This window comes from Phascolarctos cinereus, unplaced genomic scaffold (assembly GCF_003287225.1).
Source record: "Phascolarctos cinereus isolate Bilbo 61053 unplaced genomic scaffold, phaCin_HiC Scaffold_2;HRSCAF=192, whole genome shotgun sequence".
NCBI lineage: Eukaryota > Metazoa > Chordata > Mammalia > Diprotodontia > Phascolarctidae > Phascolarctos > Phascolarctos cinereus.
In genome coordinates, this window is record NW_027555625.1 from 146003175 (window position 1) to 146026941 (window position 23767).

The following is a 23767-nucleotide window of genomic DNA, read 5'->3' on the forward strand; positions in this document are numbered from 1 at the left end:
TAGGGTCACACAGCCAATATGTGTCAGAGATGGGACTTGAACACAAATCTTTTTGGTTCAAAGACCAGTTCTCAAGCTATTACACCTAGCTGCCCTCTCTGCCAGCATAGCTTTAAAAGGCCTTTTTTGTTGTCCTCCAAATTATTTTTGCTCACTTGGGCCTTCTTCATACTGTTCTTATAGGCCCAAAGGACCTTAAAAGTTAGACTAAATGACTTTGAAGGTCCCTTTTAGTTCTACCCAGTGGATTATAAATTTAGGCCTGGAAGGGACCCCAGGGGTCATTGAGTCCAACCCCTTCATTTTACAAATAAGGGAAATGAAACTAAGCTCCTTTAATTCCAACAAACTTTGGAAAAACCTCTATATTGTGGTGAATTCAAGAAATGGACATTAAAAAACCAAAACCCAAACCCACCTTTTCCTTTTAGTACCTGAGGACAAGGTATCAACCCTTCCATGGGAAGTATCTTTTGGACAAAAAGTTGGCAACCTCAAAAAAAAGAAAGCAAGCAAGCAATGAGGCAAAAAAAGGAAGCCCTTGTAAGACAGAAAACCAGAGAGAAGAATAGCAACCAGGAGGAGGGAAGCAGTAGCCAGAGAGGTCAGCAGACTACTAGATATTCAGCTGCAGATCAATTGGACTCGGAATGCTAGCAAGTTGGAAGAAGGTAGAGGGTGTGTGTGTGTGTGTTGTGTGTGTGTGTGTGTGTGTGTGTGTATGTGTGTGTGTCTTTCTGTAGTTCTTTGTTGGAGTAAAGCTGCCTCTCATTTTGGGGTCATAACTCTTGCAAAGGTAGAATTGGTATGAGCCTTCTGGACTTCTCTATTCAGGAGAAAGATGTTCCCAGAATCCTGGGCAGAGTCTGAGACAGTAAGCAGAAAAATACCACCACCACCAAAGCTCTCAGGTTTGTAATGCCACAGACACCCCATCACCAGGGCTAACATATCTTGGAGGATCCTAGGGAGAAAAACTAAGGTCAAATGCTCCCAACACACCTGGCCACAGAAGTTACTTTCTCAGTCTTGCAGGCCTTTGGCAAAAGAGGGCACCTATCTTGGGGCTCTCTGCTCAACCCAGCAGCTGCTCTCTTTCTGCCAGAGGGAGGGGACCTGATCCTTCAGGTACTGGGTTTGGGCCTAGTATATTCAGCCAAGGAAAGAAGAACTAAATGCAACTGTATGTTACTCCTCCCTGACTCCCTCCTTCAAGCCAAGTGACATGGGCCAGAAGCCAGGAGCTGCTGTTAGCAAGGAGGAAATCCCCTGGATATTGTATCTTGTGACAAAAGTATCTCATTAATCATCAACCCTGTAATACGATCTCCCATCTCATAAAAAGGGTGCCTCTGCTAAGCTCTAAGGAACTTCGTCCAGCTGAGCTACAGATACCAGCTTTCTCTGATCCCAAAGGCATATACAGAGTCCCTCAAGTAACCCCTGGTGGGGTGCAGAAAAGATGGGCTGTGCTTTCAGTCATGGGTCTGGTAAGTAGCCATTTAAAGGAGCCTTCTCACCTATTGTACTTTGAATCAGCTGGGGAGGGATGAAGGCTGAGGATTAGAGGTATGAGACATTCGAAGTAGCTCCAAATTTGAATATCAGGACCAGAATGAAAGAAGAGGGATTTCAATTCATTACAAAGAGCATTGGATTGTGAATTTGAGAATCTGGGTTTGAATCATGGCTCTGCCACCAACTAACTGCATAACCTCTGGTGATTCACTGCTCTGAGCCTCAGTTTACTTATCTGTCAAATGAGGATAACCATTTTTAGGTGAGGCCCAAAAAAGAGATAATTTTAATAAAATGAAGTTTAGAAAAATAAAGATAAGAGCTTTACAAACTGTGAATTGCTGAATGAATAAATGGGTGGAACTGTTTCTATTATATCACTTAGAGATGCCCTATAGTGGCAATAAGTTTTCAATCAGAAACTGAATAACTATCATCTCTGAGGGGTTCTGAGGGTAGTACTGCAAGGCATGGGTGATTTCACTAGATAAGCTCTAAGGGAACTTCGATTTTTTTTTTTTTAGTGAGGCAATCAGGGTTAAGTGACTTGCCCAGGGTCACACAGCTAGTAAGTGTCAAGTGTTTGGACTGAGGCTGGATTTGAACTCAGGTCCTCCTGACTTCAGGGCTGGTTCTGGGAACTTCCAATTATTTAAAAAAAACAACAACAACAGGATGTTGTGATTAGAGAGGTCAATTAGCTCTAACCAAGCACAGTAGAAGACAACAGATTGAAAAATGGGGAAAGGATGTTATTAATTTTCTTGGATAAGAGATGGAGGATATTCTTTTTCACCATCATATTCAATGGTAAATAGGCATTCCCCTCTAATTATATCTACCTAAGCAGATTGGGAGCTTTGTCTGTTTGTCCCATACATATGATGGCTTTCTTGAAATGGCTGCTCAAGTACTGAATTACAGTATGATTGGATTCATCCATACCTCCTTCGATATTGCCACTGCCTAGTAAGCCTGTTAATAACCAGTAATAATAACAACAGTAGCTATGTTTGACTTTCCTTCTGAAGGTTGCTATGTTGCCTTGAAAACAATCTTGTTTCCAGCAGACAAAACAAACAGTAGACACAGACCAGTAGAAAAAGCTGCTAATCACATTTCATTTCACCACTTGGGTGACCTCCATGGGTCAAAGTGGAGTGGTGAAAGTTTGGCGTGGGCTGGTAGCTTCTGTTGTTTGCCAGGCTATTCAGTATCATTTGTGTCATCAATTGGAATGGCACTCCATCGTGCATTGAATGTTTAATATTTGTTTAAAGTGATATTAGCATCTCGAGGTTTGGGGTTTTCACAAGTTGTTGAGCGGGGGGAGTGGTACAGTGGTGGCAATGACACTGGTAGCATAGTGAATAGTGGTCTGGATTTAAAGTTGTGGGAACCTGGCTCAAATCCTGCTTCTGACACTTATTAGCTGTGTGACCATGGACCAGTCACAGTCTCTCTGGGCCTCAGTTACCTCATCTGTGAAATGAAGGGGTTGGGCCAGAAAATCCTTGAGCTCCCTTTTATCTATAGTTTTATGATCCCATGATCTACTTGGGCAGCTAGGTGGTGCAGTGGATAGAGCCCTGGGTCTGGAATTAGGAAGGCTTATCTTCCTGACTTCAAATCTGGCTTTAGATACTTACTAGCTGTGTGACCCTGGGCAAGTCACTTAACCCTATATGCCTCAGTTTCTCCATCTGTAAAGTAAGCTGAAGAAGGAAATGGCAAACCACCCCAGTATCTTTGCCAAGAAAGCTTCAAATAGGATCACAAAGAATTGGACACAACTGAAAATGACTGAAAAACAACAACAAAAATAAACTACTAAGTCATACATAGGATAGGATCTGCGTTTGGTCGTAAGTTCATAAATTTAGAGCTGGAAGAGACTTTAGAGGTCGTGTAGTCCAACCCTCTCATTTCATAGATGAGGAAACTAAGGCCCAGAGAAATTACGTGACTGACCCAAGGTCATGCAGCTAGTAAGTCTTAAGACAGGATTCAACTTAGGTCTTCCTGATTCCAAGGCCAATGCTCTGTCTGTCATGACACCTCTGGTGGAGGGCATTTCCTACCTGGGAATTTACTATATTCCAGAAATCACAGATCCTTTATGTATTTTCCTAAGTAAATACATAGGGGCTGGTGGGAAGGATAGTGAAGAAGGGAAGTTGATGAGAAGAAAAAAAAGGAGGTTCAGGACAATAAGGGTATCAAGGCCAAGAGAGACATAATTTGGCATACCACACATCCAGATCTATGCAGTAGGGAGCAAGTTTTTAATGATATTCTAACCTCTCTTTCTGGATTCTTCCAAGGAAAACTGATCAGAAGTAGGCTTGTGTCCTGCAGAAGGAAATTCATTCTCATACCAGGTTAACTCAGAAATGGGGGCAAGTGGGAGGGAGGAGGAGAATTCTATACTCTACCCTTGTCTCTCATATTGCTTACAAGGCAAGGTGACTCTCCTGGCCCCAAACTCGGAAAAGGGATTCCGTGGCAGTGTGGTATAGTAAGAAAAACATTGCTCTCGTGGCAAGAGAATTGCTCTACTACTACTTACCTATAAGGCCCTCAGTTTCTTCCTTTGTAAAATGAAGGTGTTGGCCCAATGATCATTAAAATCTCTTCTAGTTCTAAATCTACGATCCTAAATCTCTGAGTCCCTTGTAATTAAAAAAATAAATTATGTGATTCTCTATAGATCAGTTCTCCCCTCTGAACTTGGGGCTGTGGGACTACCATCTATGCTTGGTCCCAAAGCCTCTCCAATCAAAAAGGCTACTTTCTGTTTCATTTGTTATTCTGGTTACTTTAGGTGACTATAAATCAAACAGCCAGTCTGGGAGAGTGGGAACCATGAAGCCAGTGCCCACAGCTATTACCTCTCCACTAGAGAAAGTGGGAAGAATGTTTCTGCTTTTGAGTTAGATTGTATAGAGCCCAAGTTTCTCCAACTACCCTCTTTCTTTCTATCATATTAACTTCTTCCCCTGAGCTGGTTCCTGCTCCCAAACGAACCCAGTGCAGTGCCCTCATTGTTAATGAAACTGAGTATTTTTTTAAATTTATTTAAAAAAATTTATTGATGCCTTTTTTTAAGTCACCATAATTTTCCCCTCTGTCCCTTCCTTATCCTTCCCAAATAACCATTCCTTATGACAATTAATATTTTTAAAGACAAAGAAAATGAAGAAAAACATTAGTATTGAATATATTTTTTTAAAAGTCTAAAAATATGTTCAATGTGCAACATTTGTGGACCTCCCAACTTTGCAAAGGGGTAGCCATGCTTGCTATTTATAATTTTGCAAGGTACTTTTTATTTTTTATGGTTGTTCTTTCCATTTACATTGTTGTAGTCATTATGTATATTGTTGGCTCTGCTTACTTCATTCTACTCAGTTCACGTAGATCTATCCAAGCTACTCTTTATTCATCAAATTTGTCATTTCTTACAGCACAGTAATATTGTGTTATATTTTAAACTGCTGGCTCAAAGGGCTATTTGGATAAGATTCTCCTCAGTGGTAGAGATTAATTACTCAATCCTCTGGCCCTCTGTAAGGACAGAATTGGTGAAAGTTGGAACAAAGAGAAATACTGGTCATCTAGCTTTCAGGTCCGAGAGAGAATACGTTAGTTTCAATTCCCTTCAAGTTCCTGAAGAGTGAGAAGGACTCTGGGAAGAAACTAACATGTAGAGGAGCTGAAGACCAGGATCTCTCTTCCCTCCAACTCTCATCAATTCTGCCTCTCACATAAGGTGCAGAGCTCCTTCCCACAGCATTCAGTAATCAGTTTCCACCAATGACAAGAGTCTTATGTGAATGGCCTTGGAGCCAACAGTTACACATTCACATACCACAGTTTGTTTAGCCATTCCCTATTCAATCCCAAATAGTTATTGAAAATCTACCATATGTCTGTTTAGCCCTGTGGTAAGCCCCATGGGGAAAGACTGAAGAGATATAAGCCATAGTCTTTCCTCTTAAAGAGCTTAGTCTCATGGGGACAAAACAAATGTGACTTTTAAAAAATGAAGCTATTGGGGCAACTAGGTGGCACAGTGGATAGAGCACTGGCCCTGAAGTCAGGAAGAGCTGAGTTCAAATTCACGTAACACTCACTAGCCCCAAATGCCTCACCAAAAAAAAAAAAAAAGAAGAAGAAGCTATGATGTCCACATCCAGAAAAAGAACTATGGAGTCTGAATGCAGATTGAAGCAGATTATTTGCTCTCTTTTTTTGTTTTCTTTTGTTTCTTCTTTCTTGTGGTTCCTCCCATTGGTTCTAATTCTTCTTTACAACATGACTAGTGTGAAAATACCTTTAAGATGAATGAATATGTAGAGCCTATATCAGATTGCATGCCATCTTGGGGAGAGTGGAGGGAAGGAAGAAAATTTAGAACTCAAAATCTATGTAAGTGAATATTAAATAAACTAACAAAATAAATAAACTAACAAAAAATCTTTAAAATGAAGCTATGAGATATAGACTCTAAATGCAGCAGGAGTTCACAGTAAGAAGAAATCAACATGGGCTAGACTAGTTGGCAGGCTCCATGGAAGACAGAGGGCATGAACAGGACTTTTAAGGATGAACAGATAGGGGCTGGGCAGCTAGGTGGTACAGTGGATAGAGTGCCAGCCCTGAAGTCAGGAAGACTCATCATCCTGAGTTCAAATCTGGCTTCAGATACTCACTAGCTGTGTGAACCTGAGCAAGTCACTTAATCCTGTTTGCCTCAGTTTCCTTATCTGTAAAATGAGCTGGAGAAGAAACTGGCAAACCATTCCAGTCACTTTTTCAATAAAACCTCAAATGGAGGTAACAGGGAATTGAAATGAACAACAACAAAAATAGGAGCTAGCTAGGAGGCTGAGTGGCAAAATTGGGAATTATAGATGGGAATTATGTGTATATTTCTTAGAAACTCAAGGAAAGGATAAAAAGAAAGGATAAAGGACACTACCGTGATGCCTTTGGAACTTTAATTCCAACTGGCTCCTCTCATCAGAGCCACAGAAGAAGGGCTTTCTCAACACTACCTGGAGAGATCAAATTCCACTGTCACTCAGAGTGCAGATTTTGGCTGGGATCGTAGAGCATCCTGTAAATCCTGAGGCAGGGAAGTAGTGAGATTTGTGGATTCAGTCTTTCCCATTTCTCCTTTGAGAGACAGACATGGGATCACTCATTTGACTCCTCAACAGAAATTTCTTGTGGAAAATCTCCCAGCCTACTTTGGGAGGAGCTTAGGGAGTAACTGTAAACTCTTGTGCTTATACCTAACGAAGTCATACTTCTGTCCTGCTACTGGACTTTGATGACTGGAAGTGAGAAGGCAGATGACTTTGTGCAACTCTGCCTAGCTTAAATCCAATTCATGCACAAGTCCACTGGTCCTCTTCCAAAACAAAGGATAAACCATAACAGGCAGACAGACAAATAGATAGATAGATAGATAGATAGATAGATAGATAGATAGATAGATAGATAGATAGATAGATAGACATAGATACATATATATATCTATATATATGAAGAGAGAAAGAGAGAGAGAGAGAGAGAATATCTAAGATAAAACTAAAGTTATGAACCTGGAGGCTGGGAGCATGGTGGTACTCTCAACAGAGACAGGAAAATTTGGTGGAGTTGTAGGGATGTGCTGGAGCCAGGTCAAACCCGTTCACAAGAACCAATTGTTAAGTTTTCGACATGAGCATTTCTAACTCAGAAATCAGCAAAGCTACACATCATGATTTGATATTGTTTTGTTGATTGTGTAGGCTTAAGAAAATGATGGAGAAAATGTTAATTATATAGATTAAACTTGAAAAGTGAGCCACGTGGGGCAGCTAGGAGGCGCAGTGGATACAGCACCAGCCCTGGATTCAGGAGGACCTGAGTTCAAATCCGGCCTCAGACACATAACACTTACTAGCTGTGTGACCCTGGGCAAGTCACTTAACCCCATTGCCTAGCAAAAACAAACAAAAAACAAACAAACAAAAGTGTGCCATGAGTACATTTTTTTCTTGGAAAGATGGTTGTTAAACATTTACCAGCATACCACTAGTGGAAGGGCAGTTTTGTAAGTTCTTTTTTGCACATGTTGAATTTAAGATTCTTTGGGGGCATCCTAGTGGAGATTTCTAGCAGGCAGTTGGTGATACAGGACTAAAGTTCAGGAGAGAGATTGTTGTTCAGTCGTCTCTGACTCTTCATGACCCCATTTGAGGTTTTCTTGGCAAAGATACTGGAGTAATTGCCATTTCCTTCTCCAGTCCAATTTATAGATGAGAAAACTGAGGCAAACAGGGTAAAGTGATTTGCCCAGGGTCACACAGCTAGTAAGTGTCTGAGCTCAGATTTGAACTCACAAAGATGGGTCTTCCTGATTCTCTGCCTGGCTTGCTATCCATTGGCCATCCAGCTGCCCTGTTACAAGCAAATAGGGGAAGAAAAGGAACTTCCCCTCAAGGAACTTACATTCCAATATAGGAAGACCACACATCAAAGAGATCTGAAAAAGAGTGGTGTGGGAAGGGGTGTGAAGAGAAGGTACTCATGCCAGGATTTATAGAGCAAGTCTGGAGAGCACAGGGGAGAATGACGGTATGGCTGTCCTAGGCACTTTCCTTAAAATGGGGCTTCTGAGAGGAGCCTACTAATCAAGGGAAGTGACCTGAGGGCAGAGTGTACTTCCAGTGTGAGCACGCTAAAGGAGGAGTAAAGTTCCAAGGTAAGAATGATGCTGAGGCATGGTGGAAAAAAGACTAATGGCTGCCCACTTTCTACCTTGCCTTCTTCCTCCAGTCTTAATTACTTAGTCCTCCCAGCAGCAGAATTGTAGCTGGGATCTCTAACCAAATGAGAGTTGGTAAACATCTCTAAGAATGAAGTTGTACCTGACCTCTAAGGGCTAGCTTTCTGCCCCAGAAGCTAGCACCCAGCCTCCTCCCCACCATGGAACACTTTCTTGCCTCCACCTGGGGTCAGTGAGTTTAGCTACTCTCTTCTATCCTCTGATGAGAACATTGGTCTAAGTTTCACTCAGCCTCAGTGAGTCATTATCCTGGAATGAATTCTTTTGTGGAATTAAAGCTTTTATTCTCAGGTTGGGGAAGAGGGCAGAATTCCCCATCCCCTGATCACCTTCCCTAGGGAGTATGGAACAGAGAGCTCAGCATTGCTTAGTCACAGGGCTTGGCAAGGGCAGGAAGGTTGTCATATCTGTTCCATTCTCTCATCTTTGAAAGTGAAATTGAACCTTGCTGGGACAAATATCCAGAAATTCCCACTGTGGAAATCTAATTGCCACCCTTTGCCTCCATGATTTGAGGTTCTTGAGCTTAAGTTTCTTCAAATTGAAGGAAGAAATGGGGCGGGGGAGCTAGGTGGCTCAATGGATAGAGCACCAGCCCTGGAGTCAGGAGGACCTGAGTTCAAATCTGACCTGAAACACCAGCTATGTGACCCCGAGCAAGTCACTTTACCCCAATTGTCTCAAAAAAAAAAAACCAACCAAAAAAAAAAAGAAGGAAGAATTAGTCAACTTAATAGTGACAGCCTTGTGTATTCCCACTGGAAATCCTTTCTAACAGACAGGAGTTATTTGTGTTCCTCTTCTCTCCTGCTAACATACTAGGTACTCTTTGAAGACTATGTCTTACTGATCTTTGTTTCTCTTCCAGTGCCCAGCACAGTGCTCTGCACATAAAGGGTGCTTAATAAATATTTGTTGAGTTGACTTACCTTTCAGGTCAGAGGACCTGGATTAAAATTCTGTGTGACCTTCCACAAATCATTTCCCTTCTTCAATCTTCGTTCAGTTCCCTCGTGTGTAAATGAAGGGATTGGGCTCTTTCATCTCTAAATCCTCAGTTGCTTCATAATAACACTTTAAGAAACAGTGTAGTCTGGTGGTTCATGTGCTACATTTGGAATCAGAGATCAGAGTTCAAGGCTTGACTGCCCCAAATACTTATTGTGATCCCATGGGCAAGTCCCTTAATTTTTCAGAGCTTCAGGTTCCTCATCTGTAAAGTCGAGGAGGGGGGATTATATTTGTACTATCTACCTCATAAGGTTGTCTTGAAGAAGATACTTTTGTAAGCCTGATAGCACTATAGAAGTGTGAGCTATAGTATAAATAATGATATGAAACGATAGTTTTCAAATTCAGGGGACTTTCAAAACACTTCCATGCACGTTAGGTTACAACATCTGTATGAGATATATAAGGCAGGTATGTGGTTATCCCCCTTTTATGGTTGAGGAAATTATGACCCAGAGAAATTGTGATTTATTTCCAGAAAAAAACAGCTAACAAGTACTAGTAAGTAAAAACCAGCCGGGACCACAACTCACGTGTTCTGCCTTACCATCCCACCAATATGTTTTCAATGCACCATATTACTTCTGACAGCAGGAGCCAAGATCTGGGGGGAGTGAAAAGGGGGCTAGGAGAAGGGGTGGGAATAGTTTACAATCCCAGGGTATAGGCAAGTCCAGAGACAGTCCTGTAGACATCAGTTTTCCTGGCACCCAGAAGACTGAAAGAAGGGAAGAATTATAGTCGTGCGTATGGGCAATCACATGGGAAGCTGAGTCTTGGCCAAGTTTACTCACTTGATTCCATAATAAAGGCAGAGCCTTTCAGTTTCGATGGCAAGTGGTAAATAAATTCCCTCTTTCCACTCAGTCCCTTTCCTTTGCAGGCATCCAGCTTCTGTTCTCATAACACCCTAACTGCAGATGGTCTTGACAGATAACTGCCTAGGAAATAGGTTTCCTATCTAGTGGTAGAGTTAGGGAAGGGGAGGGGATCTTGGCTCTGTACTTTAATAGATGTAGGCCTTAAATAAAGCACTACGTAAAATAAAAGCCAAAGGGACTTTCTTTGAGGCACTACTTAGAAGGGGGATCACAAGATAGGACTTTTCCGTTTCTCACATGACTCCCTTTGGGAATTCTCCTTGACTCAGGACCCCATAATCCTTTATAGCCTCTACTGCAGCCCGAAGAATAACCATGCCTTAGATTCTGCCAGGCTGACTATATTCCTGGATATGGTACCCTTATCCATCCAGGCCCCACTTCCACCACTGACCACACTCACCATCACCCTCACTTCCCCTGTTTGGAGCCCTGGAGTTGACAAAGGCTCAGTACAAGCAGTTGACTGGAAAAGATTTGGTACAGGTCCTGTAAGATCTATATAAGGACTTTCTTCCCCTGCTGTCTTGGAAGGTGTCATTATTGATGTGCACTCAAGAGCATTTTTAAATATTGAGGGAAGGTATTAAAAAGTGAGGAGCAGGATGATTTGGAACTGTCTGGGCTTCAATATTCATTTTGCAAAGAGAATTATAGAAACATAGAATGCTGGAGCTGGTGGCGATATTAGAGCAATGCTGTATTAGAGAGCACAAAAATTTCATACATGTCCAGGAGAAGGAAATGAGGGGAACAGGAAATTCCAAGGAATGGAGAAGAGGAAATATAAATAAATGAATGAATAAAAACAAAACATAGATTAAGAGCCTCTATGTGCCAAGCATTGCGCTTAGTGTAGGGGAATAAAAATAAAATCAAGAAAAGCCCTGCTTTGTGGGAGCTCACCTTCTAAAAAGGGTAGCAACACATATAGGGAATGATATCCAGAAAGGAGTGTTTTGATTGGGTGAATTACAGGAAAGACGAGTTGATTGACACTATCCAGTAGCAATGGCAGTATTGATTTGATTATGGTTTCAGAGCTAGAGGCTGGTGGAAGGGGAAAGAAACATAACAAGGTGGGTAAGCAAGAAGATGGCTGGGGGAGTGTGAAGCATTATTGAGCCCCTCAAGAGTCAGTAGACCAGGTAACCTTTTATTTATTTATTTATTTATTTAATTATTTAACCAATCAAGACTTTCTCAGAGGGCAAGTTCTAAAGCTGAGAGGTTTCTTTGACATGAATTTTGATAATTCAGTTTTGTAGAATCTTGAGTTCTAGGCAGCTATGGAGATAGCAGCCTGTTCACTTTTCTTTCTTTCTCCTTATTCCAAGAGCATGGATCCCAAGGATTCATGATCCTTTCCCATACCTTCCCCTTCCTCCCTCCTTTCCTGGAGAAATAAGCTCCCCTTCAGCTCCTACTTACTCTCACTCCTGTCATTTCCTTATAAGCAAAAAGGAAGTAACCTTCAGAGACCTGTCCCCAAATCTTGGACTTGTCAACCTCTGAGAATTGGTCTAAGAAAGACAAATGAATCAGGTTGTCCAAGTTCATATTTTATTCTCTCAAAGCAGGTGATTATGCATTTGATGGGAGCTAACAGTTTGGAACTGAGAGCCCCAGTTTGGGGGTTACGGTACATAGCTTATATATCCTTTGAAGAGTAGGTGTTCCCAAGGGGTGCCAACCAATTCTGGTTAACACACTGGGAGGTGGGCTATATTAGAATGAGGGTCTTGGGGTATGTGACTTAGGTCACCTAAATCTTGGTCAAAGAAACATCAATTTCCTTATCACCTGTCTTGACAGTAGGAAGAATCAACATTTTCCCAGACCTGTCTGAGCAACACAATGAACAGGAATACACCCATTAGCCCAAACTTAGTGTCCTTCTCAAGAAAAAAACTGAACTTTGGAAGAAGGGGGATGGGGTGAAGCTCTGAATCTCTAAGATAATGATTACTAGGAAAAATCATTTTTTGCAGACTAGATGACCTCTGTGGAAAATGATTTTTTTTTCCAGTAATCATTATCTTGGAGACTTAGAGTTTTCCCCAGCCCCCTTCTTCCAAAGTTTGGTTTCTTTTTCAAAAGGACAATTACTGGTAATGTGATTTAGTACTAACAAAGGTTTTTCCTCCCCTTCTACTTCCTTATCCAGAAACCAACTAGTGTAGGAAATCTTTCTTAAAGATTTACCAAGGCCAAGATCTAATCAGAAAGTAAAAGAACCTCTAAATTGAAAGTTGAAAGTAAAAGAACCTCTAACAACCTCCCAGTGTGTTAACCAATCAGAGATGATTGACATCCCTTGGGAACCCCTACTCTTTGAAGGACATATAAACTGTGCACCCCACCCCCAAGTGGGCTCAGTTCCAATACTGCCGCCTTGCATGCATGCCTGCCTGCTTGAAGAGAAATAAACCAGCAGATGGACACAACCTAATTCATTTGTCTTTCTTAGACCAAACTCTTAGAGGTTGACATCTCTAAGGTCCCTTCTAACTCTAAGATTCCATCCCCTAAGTCCTAAGAGTAACTAATTCTTCAGCCTGCTTAATTGAATGTGTCTTAATTTCTTGCATTATTTTCACTTCATGAATTACAAAGATAATTAAAAGGCACGTTTTGTGCTGTTGGCTCCAGTTTTTATTACTTACCCTAACAGTGATTTCTCTGGTACGAAAATTACTAGTCACATCTCTGCTTTAGAGGTCATCTAGTCTAAATACCTCATTGAGCCGATGAGCCCAGTGAGGTGGAACTGAGTCAAGGTCACACAGCTAATTAGTTGGTAGCTCAGCAAAGATAAGAACCCAGGTTTCCCAATTCTCAGCCCTGTGGTCTTTCAACTACATGCTGTCTTTATGGGAGCTAGTTCTGCTTCTCCTACGTATATCTCATCCCCTCTCCCCCTTTTCCCACTCCCCAAAAAACATTCATCCATTCATTTAGCAGAAATTTATTCAGCAGCATGCCTAGCACAAGGCCCGGGTGAGTATGAGGTCATACAATGATGTATAAGACATCAGAGCTTGCAGATAATCCTTGGTAAAAGCAGATGTCTGGCATTCATCCTTATGGAATGTATAAACTTGATTTTAAGAGCTTGAAGATGATGAAAACTGTCCTGGGCCCTTTGAAACCATGTGAGGAAAGATTGGTAAAATTGACTTTCTATGGAAGTAAAGGCTTTTTTTTTTGTCTTGACAACAGTCATGTGAATTTTTTTCAGAATACCTTCCACAGAAGAGGTCCTACCAGCCCCTCTATTTCCATTCCAAGGCCAAAGGCAACCAGATCCTGCTGAATGACTGCTATTCCAGGGCAGAGAGGATCTCTACCTTTCACGATGGCATTGTCTTTACCAACCGTCCAGTCCAGCCTTACGAAATAGTAACCCTCAGGATCCTGAAGATGGAGGATAGATGGAATGGTGGGCTCCGTGTAGGGTTCAGCTGCCTGAACCCCTCAAATATCAACCCTTGCAGCCTGCCTCCTTTCATCTGTCCTGACCTAACAGGCCAGACTCCCACTTGGGCAGCTGTCCTGCCTGATCAGTTCATCAAGGTGGGAGATATCATCCACTTCTGGGTGAACAACTCAGGAAAAGTCTTCTTGAGGACCAACAAGGTCAAAAAGTTTCTGTTATTTGACGGAGTGACTGTGAGCTGTCCTCTTTGGGCTGTAATGGATGTCTATGGAACTACAAAAGCTATTGAGTTGCTCGGTGAGTTGATTCATTCTTGAATAGTGGGGAGGAGGAGTGGAGAGGGAAGGGAGAGAGTGTCTGTAGGATTGGGTGCAAGTCCCCATTTCTCAGGGATGCTCGCTAACCCAGGACAGTGACAGATAGGTGGCACAGAAGATAGTCTGCTAGACTTAAAAATACCAGAGTTTAAATCCTGCCTCAGACATTAACCAACCTCTGGGCACCTCACTTAACCTCTATGTTTCCTCAACTGTAAAATAGGGACTCAACTTCAATTCAAGTCGATAAACATTTATTAAGCACCTACTAAGTGCCAGGCACAGGGTTAAGCCCTGGGAATACAAAATGAGGCAAAAGACAGTCTCAGTCCTCAAGTGGATTACAATCTAATGGTGAAGACAATATGCAGGCAAATTTATACCAAGCAAGCTGCACAAAATAAATAGGGAATAATTAACAAAGGAAGGCACTGGAGTTAAGAGGGGTTGGAAAAACTTATCATGGGAGTTGGGGTTTTAGTTGGGAGGAGAGCATTCCAGACCAAAGGATAACAATAGATCATACCTCCCAGGGTGGTTAGGAGGACCGAATGAGACAACATCTTTAAAGTGCTGTGCAAATCTTAAAGCTCCACGTAAATGATAGCTATCATTGTGACAGCTCTCTCCTTTCACAGTTCCCAGCTAGCTTGGAAGAAGGCTAGGCTGAGGGATTGGAGTGGGTGGAAAGCCAGAGAAGAAAGAACCCCAATAAAATCCCTTCTGGGTTAATACCAGAGCTGTAGGCAGTTCAACGACCTATTGGGTGGGGCCTTTCTACCTGAGAGGAAGAGTTCTTAAAACTGAAGGCCGGGGCATATCTCAGGGAAGGGGGAGTGGAAAGAAGGTGGAGTAGAATGTGGAACCCCAAACTGAAAAAAAAAAGGTTAAAAAAAAGTTTTTACATGTAATGGAGGGGAAATAAAATATTACTAAAAATAAATTTAAGAAGACAAAGTAGGGGTTAAGAAAAGGGTAGGACAAGTTGAAATCTAGATGATCCTATATACTGAGGCTTCTGTTGCTGGAGTCCATGGGCCAAATACCTGATCCCTTAAAAGGAAAGTGAAAGGACAGGATGCTCCCCATACCACAGAAGGTGGAGGGAGATTGCAAAACTGGTTGATTGTTTTATTTGTCCTCATCTTTTAATTCCTAACCTTGTTTCCTTTTTCATAGTTCCTGTGAGTGAGCCTTTCAGAACCAGACTTCTGACACAGGTGTTCAGGGATGAACCTTATGGTAAATGCCTCTCCACAATTAAGGGGAAGTAATTTGAGTTCTCACTCCCATCACCTGGGTGGAGTGGATGGTGACGGACCATAAACAACAATGGGAGGGGGGAGAGGGAAAGAGAAGGGAAGTATTTACTGTCAGGAGTAAGGAATGGTGGGCTGAAGGCTTGGGAGTTGGAACTCCTGAGGTCTTTCCCTGGACTGTTTCTGGTGTGATTTTGAGAAGGTTAATTGCCCCTTGTCCTTATAAAAATACCCTTACTACAAAGTTCAGCGTGTGTTCATGAGGGTGGATTTCCTCTCCTCGTCCCCCTCCCCACCCCAGGTTTTTGTAAAAGCACTCCAACCAACAATATCAAGTAATGATAGCAGTGGTCACTATTTATTTTGCACTTTATAGCTTACAAAGCAGGCAGTGGGGACCAGTGGAAAGAACACTGGATTTGAGAGTCAGTGAACCTTGTTTCAAATCCCAGCATCAGGGGCAGCTAGGTGGCCCATTGGATAGAGCATCGGCCCTGGAGTCAGGAAGACCTGAGTTCAAATCTGACCTCAGACACATACCACTTACTAGCTGTATGTCTCTAGGCAAGTCACTTAACCCCATTGCCTAGCCTCAAACAAAAAAACAAATCCCAGCATCACCATTTGTTACCTCCATGATCTTGGCTAAGTCACTTCACTTCTGGTCCTTAGTTTCCTCCTCTGTATGTCAGTAGGTTTGGATAAGATGGCCTTTCAGGGCCCGGATGGTGTAGATATTTTTATCCCTCTTTTAGAGAAAACTGAGGCTGAGTAAGGTTAAATGACTTGCCTACAGTCGCCTAGATACAGTCAGAGCTCAGACTCAAAAAACAGGTCTTATGTTCTTTCTTGTGATCTGTCCGTTATACCCTCATTGCCTTTATTAAGACTTCCCGTTTTGTGAAGTTCTGTGCTTGGCAAAAGGGTAGCAAGAGAGCTCCCTCTTCCTCCCTTTCTTCATCATCTCACATTACTGAGGTATCTTCACCCACTCTCTCCTCCTTTACCTTTGTTTCTCATAAAGAGGAAGCCCTTCTTCCCGCCAAGGCAAAACTTACTTTCATCCTTGATGCCATCCGTTTCTGTCAGCTGTAGCAGTTTGTCCCTTTTAGTATCCCAACTCTGTCTCTGTTCTTCAATCTCATCCTATCCACTGGCACCTCCTCTGCTGCCTGCAAACATTTCTATGCCTCATCATCCTTAAAAAACAAAAATCTCATTTGATCCAACCGTCCCATCTAGCTATTACCTTACATCTCTTCTTTTCTTGGCTAGCCTTCTTGAAGAAGCCGTCTATGATTGGAGTCACTATTTCTTCTCTTCTCGCCCTATTCTAAACTCTCTACAATCTGATTTCCAGTCTCATCATTCAGCTGAAACTTCTCTCTCCAAAGTCACCAGTGGTCTCTTAGATGTCAAATCTGATGGCTTTTTCTTAATCCTCACGCTTCTCGGCCTCCCTGGATACTTTCTCTAGATTACTGTGAAACTGCTTTCTCTTACTTCTAGTACCTGCCTCTTGTGGGCGGGCCTACTTAAGCATCAGCTGAGGGGGGCGTGTCCTTTTCTTTGGAAAGAGCTTGTCCCGCTAAGAAGGGTGGGATTGGGGAAGAAGAATAGAGGCAGCCGGAAAGTGGAAGTGGAGCTTGCTGAGCGGTCGAAGGGCCCTGGCCACGAGGATGGAGGCGAAGGCAGAGCAGGAGCGGAGGCAGCGGCGACAGAGGTGCGAGGAGCGGCGCAGTCCGACCCCGGCGTCCTGCTCTCACGGGACCTGGGCCCTGCAGGGCTCCCCGAGAAGCCCCAGGCCGGCCCCAAGCAGCACAAGAGCCTCAGGGAACCGTGCGGCCAGCTGCCTCAGATCATCAACCAAAAGGAAAAACAAATCCTTTGAAAGAAGCAGCAGATCTCCCCCGAGTAAGAGAAGCCGGGGCCATCACCATCCAGCAGTCAGGGTGAAGCCGGAACGTGAAAACTATCCCCGGAGTGGAAGAGAAAAAAAGCAACACAGGCAGGAGAGAAACGCGAGAGTGACCGCGACAGACACTATAGCCACTGTGGGCGGGACCGAGATGCCCACAGCCTACAGGAACAAGAAGCAGAAAGGGAGTTTTATACCCCTCTGCGAGAGGAGCGTCGCCAGAAGAAAGATGTGGGTGGCAGCAGTGATGGGAATCGGGAGAGTGTTTGGCAGTCTGCTGGTGGCCACAGTAGAGGAAAAGAGCCACCAAGTAAAGAGAAACCCAGCTTGCAACTTTCAGGGGCACTCCTTGAGGATACCAACACGTCCCGAGGTGTGGTGATAAAGTACAGTGAGCCTCCAGAAGCCAGGATCCCAAAGAAACGCTGGCGCCTTTACCCCTTTAAGAATTATGAGGCTCTTCCGGTCATGTATATCTGTAGACAAAGCGCTTACCTCCTGGGTCGACACAGACGAATTGCAGATATTCCTACTGACCACCCCTCCTGTTCCAAGCAGCACGAAGTATTTCAGTATCGGCTTGTAGAATACACCCGTGCTGATGAAACAGTTGCCCGAAGGGTAAGGCCGTATATCATTGACCTTGGCTCAGGTAATGGGACATTCTTAAACAATCATCGCATTGCGCCACAGCGTTACTATGAGGTAAAGGAGAAGGATGTGCTCAAGTTTGGGTTCAGTAGCAGGGAATCATTGCGCCACAGCGTTACTATGAGGTAAAGGAGAAGGATGTGCTCAAGTTTGGGTTCAGTAGCAGGGAATACATACTGCTTCATGAGTCCTCAGACACCTCAGAGGTGGGTAGGAAAGATGAGGAAGGGGAGGAAATCTCTGATAGCAAATTCTGAAGAAGTTCTGGTAACTGCTAAGAGAATTGTGGAAGGCTTGGACTTAAGATCTAACGAGCAGGGCAGCACGTCCACGTACTTTCAGTTTATGTGGAAATTTAAGAAATTTTTGTTAAGAGGTGGGATTAAGCTATGGAGTAGGAGAAGCTTTGACCTGCAATACCTGGTTTAGGGTAGGTTCAGAACTGAGTTCAAGTCAGAGAGATTCCTTCTGGAAGGTGAAGGCCTCCACATGTCACTGATTGTATTGATTCTAATAAGTCCCAAGACATTGTAGCACCTTCTAGAGGAGGTCTGTAATCACACAAAGGAGTCTGAGCTATTTATCCACATAGGAAAGAGAAAGAAGACAATCTTCTACCAGGATCAACATGTATTTGGGTGGATACCTTGTAGGGCTAGCTTATTCATATAACATTAAGTATTGATTGCTGGAGTGATGAACCGGGCCCAAGGCTGAAAAGAAGACACCTTCAGGAAATTTCAAGGCTTTTCCTAGTTCCAATCTTTTCAATGCTATCAGTTTACAAATGCTGCTATATGGCAGTGAGAGCCCAAAACACCGGTAGCAGTACTTTAAGAGCTGCCAGAGAGCAATGGAGAGCTTTATGCGGAAAAGTAGGCAACAACATACTACCAAGGAAGAACTTTAAAAAACAGGACTGAAGGACATCAGAAATTTGTATGATGGAGAGAAGATGGGATGGTCCTGTGGAAAGAGCAAGGGATGCTAGGTAGATTGCCATTGGTAATCAATTTGTCTACTCGCTGCCTTTTCACTGGCTGTAGCCTAAGCTTGAAATGCTCTCCCTCTTTGCCTCTACCTCCTGCTTTCCCTGACTTCCTTCAAGTTTCAGCTTAAATCTCACCTGCAAGAGGCCCTTCCTAGGCCCTTTGAATATTAGTGGCTTCTGTCTGAGATAACTTTCCATCAGCTGTCTGTGTGAGTATGTATATATGTATGTATGTATGCCTGGCACATGGTAAGCACTTAATAAATGCTTATTGATGGACTGGCACAAAGAAATAACTTCACCTTTTTCTCTAGCTTCCCTTTTGTTTTCCAATCTCCTGGGGCTCTGTAGCATGAGTACAGTAGCCTAGTAACCTGGAGAGGAGTAGAAGGTAGAGATGACTTGGTATCTAGGTAGAATGAAAGAGAGATGGACAGTAGAATCTCAGAGGCTTCTCCTAGGCCAGGTAGATCTCTAAGAGAGGAGACTCATTTTACCCTTGATGCTTTCCTTCACCTAAGCTTCCTTGTCTTTCCAGAGTTCAGTTTCTGCCTCCCAGCTACAGATGGAGAAGAGTGTTCCGTCTGTTTGTACCACGTCAAGAATACCTGGCTTCTTCCTTGTCACCACACCGTCCTCTGCTATTGCTGTGCCAATAGGATCTTCAGAGACACTGCCAAGTGCCCTATATGCCGCTGTAAGATCGAGCTATTCTGCCTACAGAATAAATCCACTCCAATAGACACTTGGAATTTCTCCTGGTAATCTGCTACAAAGTGGGGTCCAGGTGGTGGTGAGCAGGAGCACCAGAATCAGCTCACCTCTGAAATTTGGCCCCATTCCCATCTCTCAGGACACCTGTTCCCTGCGGCTGGCCTTACCATTTCATGCTGAATAAGGAGACTCTGTGGGTGCCCTCTTTTATACTTACCCACCCTGGCCTCTCTTTTGTGTCTTAGATAGCAGAGACCAGGAGTCAGAAGGCTTGAACTGAAATCTTGGCTCTGTCACTAACTCTGTGACCCTGCGCAAATCGCATGATGTCTCTGAGCCTCAGTTTCCTCATCTGTAAAATGGGGATGCTACCTACCTCACAAGTTTGTTCTAAGGAATGCATAAAATAATGTATATAAAGTGTTTTGTAACCATGAAGTGCTATATACTTAGAAACTTTTGTTACTGTTATTTTTTTATTTCATTAAACATATGAGTGGTATGAAAGATGTGAGTATTCATTGGTTGAGGGCCAAAGAAGTAGGACATGGACAGATAGAAGCATCAACCCTCTACTCTATCCACTACCCTACCACACCCCACCCCACACACACATACAAAGAGTAGGTAGGTAAGAAGCTGGGATGGGGGCTGGGGATTAAAGAATCTCTAAGATGAAAAGGACCTTAGAGGTTTTTAGTTCAACCCTTACCTTTATGTATTGGGGAATTGCATCCCAATAAGTTGTCATAGTCCCCCCTTAGAGACCTCCAGTGCTAGGGAGCTTAATACAACCCCAAAGTAGCCCATTCCACTCTCACAGTTCTTAATTGTGAAGAGAAGTGGGGCTCCTTACTAGGAGGTTATTTGAGGAGGGTCTCCTTCCTAGTCAAAGGATACACTAAGTGCAGCCCCTCCAGACACTTGAAGGGGAGATTGGGGTACTTGAGGGGTACTCTTAAGAGTCTGTCATCCTTGAGTAGCTATGATCCCAAAGTATCAGATGCGATCAACAATTGCCCTGGGAGGTAGGAAACCTAGGCTCTCCTAAGTCAACCTTATTTTATAAACTTGAACATTCATGCCCACTGAAGGACATTCAGTTGGTTGCTTGGCACCATTATATACAGGAAATAGGAGCCCAACTGACCAACTTGTCTAATTTTATGGGCCCTTGGAGGAAAGTTAGGGAATCCAAAAAATGAGAATGTCAGAGCTGGAAGACATCAATTACCACACAGGTGAGGAAAGTGAGGCTCAGACACGTTAGGTGACTTACCCATCAAAGCAGCATGGTGTGGAAAGAGCACTCACTGACCTTGGAGTCAGCAGAGATGTGGGTCTGAATTCTATGTCTGACACTTCCTAAATGTGTGACCCTGAGTCAGTCACTGAACTTTGCTGAGCTTCACTTTCTTCACATGAAAAATGGGGAAGAATAATGATCCCTGTAGCACCTATCTCCCACTATTATTCTGAGATTCAAATGAGCTCCTGTGAGTAAATAGCTTTGTAAACCTTAAAGTGCAGTGCCATGTAAGTGCCAACAATATCTATTGTCCTACTCATTTGTGAAAGAGCCAAGGTGAATCCCAGGCTCAAATCCAAGCCCAGTTTTCTTTCTAGTGTCCTGTAGTTGAGTTAACCTCAGGTCTAGCCAAGGGTACACTGATAAATGTTTAACAACTGGCTGGCTGGAAAAAAAAAGTACATAAGAAACAAATTTAATCTGCATTATTAACATTTTTTCCATCACTTTCTTCAGTGCAGACAATCAGCAAAACAATAAATGAAGCCCTGATTTGTAGCCTTAGTGTAAATGTTCACCCTGAAAATTTAACAATCAGCTCTCCTGAGTCAAGCTGGCTCAAGCACACGCTTAGGTACAGCATTCTATGGAGACTGGCCCCTTGACACCCCAGACTTGGTCCGAACCCATATTCTATCCCTCTCCCAGTTCTCAGGCTATCCCATACCAACCCTCACCAGTTCTGGGACTCGGGCCGTCTCCTCTGTTGTCTAAAACCCTTAGAAAATTAAGCAATCAAAGAAAGCCTTGGCTGCTATGTATTAAACCCTAGCCTAGGGAATAGCTCCCACCCCTCAGCCAGGATTACTGCGGCAAGCCCTTGGCAGGGTCCTGCCTTATCTCTTTTTTTGGAAAGAACTGTTTTGAGATTGAATGAGCTACCCAAGGGCAGAACCTCTGGTGGAGGGGGGTGAGTCCAGAGTGAGGCAGTAAGAAAGAAAAAAAAACCAGCTGCTATTGTTTGCTTCTCCTGTCCAGCAAGCCCATGAGAAGTTCAAGGAGGGCAAAGGATTGAGGAAGAATGGCAGATTGGGAGAGATTATGACTCTGGGAAGGTGACAGTTCTCCCCAGCGTTCCTCCCTACTGTTGATGGAACTGGTTCCAAAGTCATTGGTAGGATACTCCCTACTGTCCTGAAACTCCCACAGATCCTGGGAAACAAAAGTTTTCCAAGATTTCAGGATGGGGCTAGGATAGCTCTGAAAAGCACAACCTGATTCCAGGGGTCATTAGCATGGAAAGTCACATTCACCATCTGTTGCCAACTTCCTATCATACCTGTTTAAATAATGCTCATTGTTACATTACTACTTGGCAATAGTATGGTTTTCCCAAACCATAAAGGGGCTGTTTGAGTACTGGCACCTACTTCTCTTGTCTTTCTCGGGGCCTCTGCTACCTCCCTTTCTTGATACTGGGTTTGCAGTTTGACACAGTGACTTTCCACGCCCAAGTACAAAGGACTTTATTCTGATGAATGCAATAAGGAAAATATTCTCTGTGAACCAAGACAATAAAATAGATTGTGGTGACATTTAACTAGCTTACTGCTTATTCCCTCCCTTCAGTCATGCCACCCAAAAGCTTGGGAGAGGGGAGGTACCACTGGGATGGCTTCCTGAAGGCCCCTCTCAAAGGTTGCCTCTTGTTCCTTAGGGCATCAATGCCATGCTATCCATTCACCTGAACTCTGAAAAAATGGAATGCCAGGAAGCTTTCCAGATCTTCCAGCTCACAAGGTTGTTAGTTCCACTCTCTTCACTGGTCTCCAAGCTCCCCTAAGAGACCTGAGGCAAAGAGACAAGAGCGGAAACAAATGAGCTTTTTTGAATGCCTCAGTAGCCAACCAAAGAGCCTCCTCTTCAACACATGGTCAGCCAACCAGAACCAATTATAGAATGTCTACACACACTCCACAGTTTGTCTCTCCAAGGCACTTCCTTTGTACATCATGACAATTGTCTGAGTAGCAGACTTCCCAGGTTTTCTATGTGGAAAGATGCCATCCCAGGTGCTCTGTACATACACCAACCAGACTCCCATTACAATAGCATACATTACAGAACAATTAGAAGAGAATTCAGCAACTCAGCTTAAAACCACTGTTGCATCACTGCTAGGTCTATATCCCAAAGACATTTAAAAAATGAAAAAGGATTTTGTACAAAAATATTGTACAAAAATATTTATAGCAGTCTTTTTTTTGTGGTGGCTAAGAATTGGAAATTAAGAGGATGTCTATCATTTGGGGAATGGCTGAACATGGTACAGTTGTATGATGAAGAATTGTCAATGATTTAGCTATTTTCAGCAATACAATGATCCAAGACAATCCCTAAGGACTCATGATGAAGCATGCTCTCCACCTCCAGAGAAAGAACTGATACACTCTGAATACAGTTTGAAGCATTCTGTTTTTCCACTTTGTTTCATTTTTTAAATTCAAGTCTTATTGTACAAAATGACTTGTATGGAAATATTTTACATGATTGCACATGTATAAACTAGATCAGATTGTTGACTGTCAGGGAAGGGGAGGGGAAGGAGGGATAGAATCTGGAACTCAAAACTTTAAAAAAATGTTTAAAAAATGTTTTAACATGTAATTAGGTGAAAAATAAAAATATTAAATTTAAAAAAAAATTGAACTCTGCTGTCACAATCTTCTGGGAGGCTGATAGGTAAGACTCATCATAGCATCAAAAAAGTTTTGCAATACTACTACTTAGCCGTTTTATATTTTATCTCTGATGGGCACTGTCCGATCACTCCTGGCACTTGTCTGATGGCAAAACAGGACAGGATTATCCTCTCTCCTGGTGGTGGTCAGACTCTCCATTGCAAATGTTTCTCCTGCCAGCAGCCCTGCTACTCCACGGACACTGCAGCCTTCCAGAACTTGAAAGGTCACTACTAG

General features: G+C 43.0%; 2 protein-coding genes across 2 annotated transcripts; both read left to right on the plus strand.

Moving 5' to 3' along the window:
• The first annotated feature begins 1329 nt into the window (after window positions 1–1329).
• Window positions 1330–20047, plus strand: NEURL3 (neuralized E3 ubiquitin protein ligase 3). Its single transcript, XM_020988590.2, has 4 exons — window positions 1330–1490; window positions 13493–13987; window positions 15187–15249; window positions 19365–20047. Exons 1-4 carry the CDS (start codon window positions 1463–1465, stop codon window positions 19589–19591), a joined length of 813 nt encoding a protein of 270 aa, XP_020844249.1. The 5' UTR covers window positions 1330–1462; the 3' UTR covers window positions 19592–20047.
• Window positions 15256–19357, plus strand: LOC144455816 (smad nuclear-interacting protein 1-like). The gene is given in 3 exon segments (XM_078149660.1): window positions 15256–17276; window positions 17279–17889; window positions 17961–19357. Coding segments are annotated over 3 exon segments (1074 nt in total). The 5' UTR covers window positions 15256–16945; the 3' UTR covers window positions 18093–19357.
• Window positions 20048–23767: the final 3720 nt, after the last annotated feature.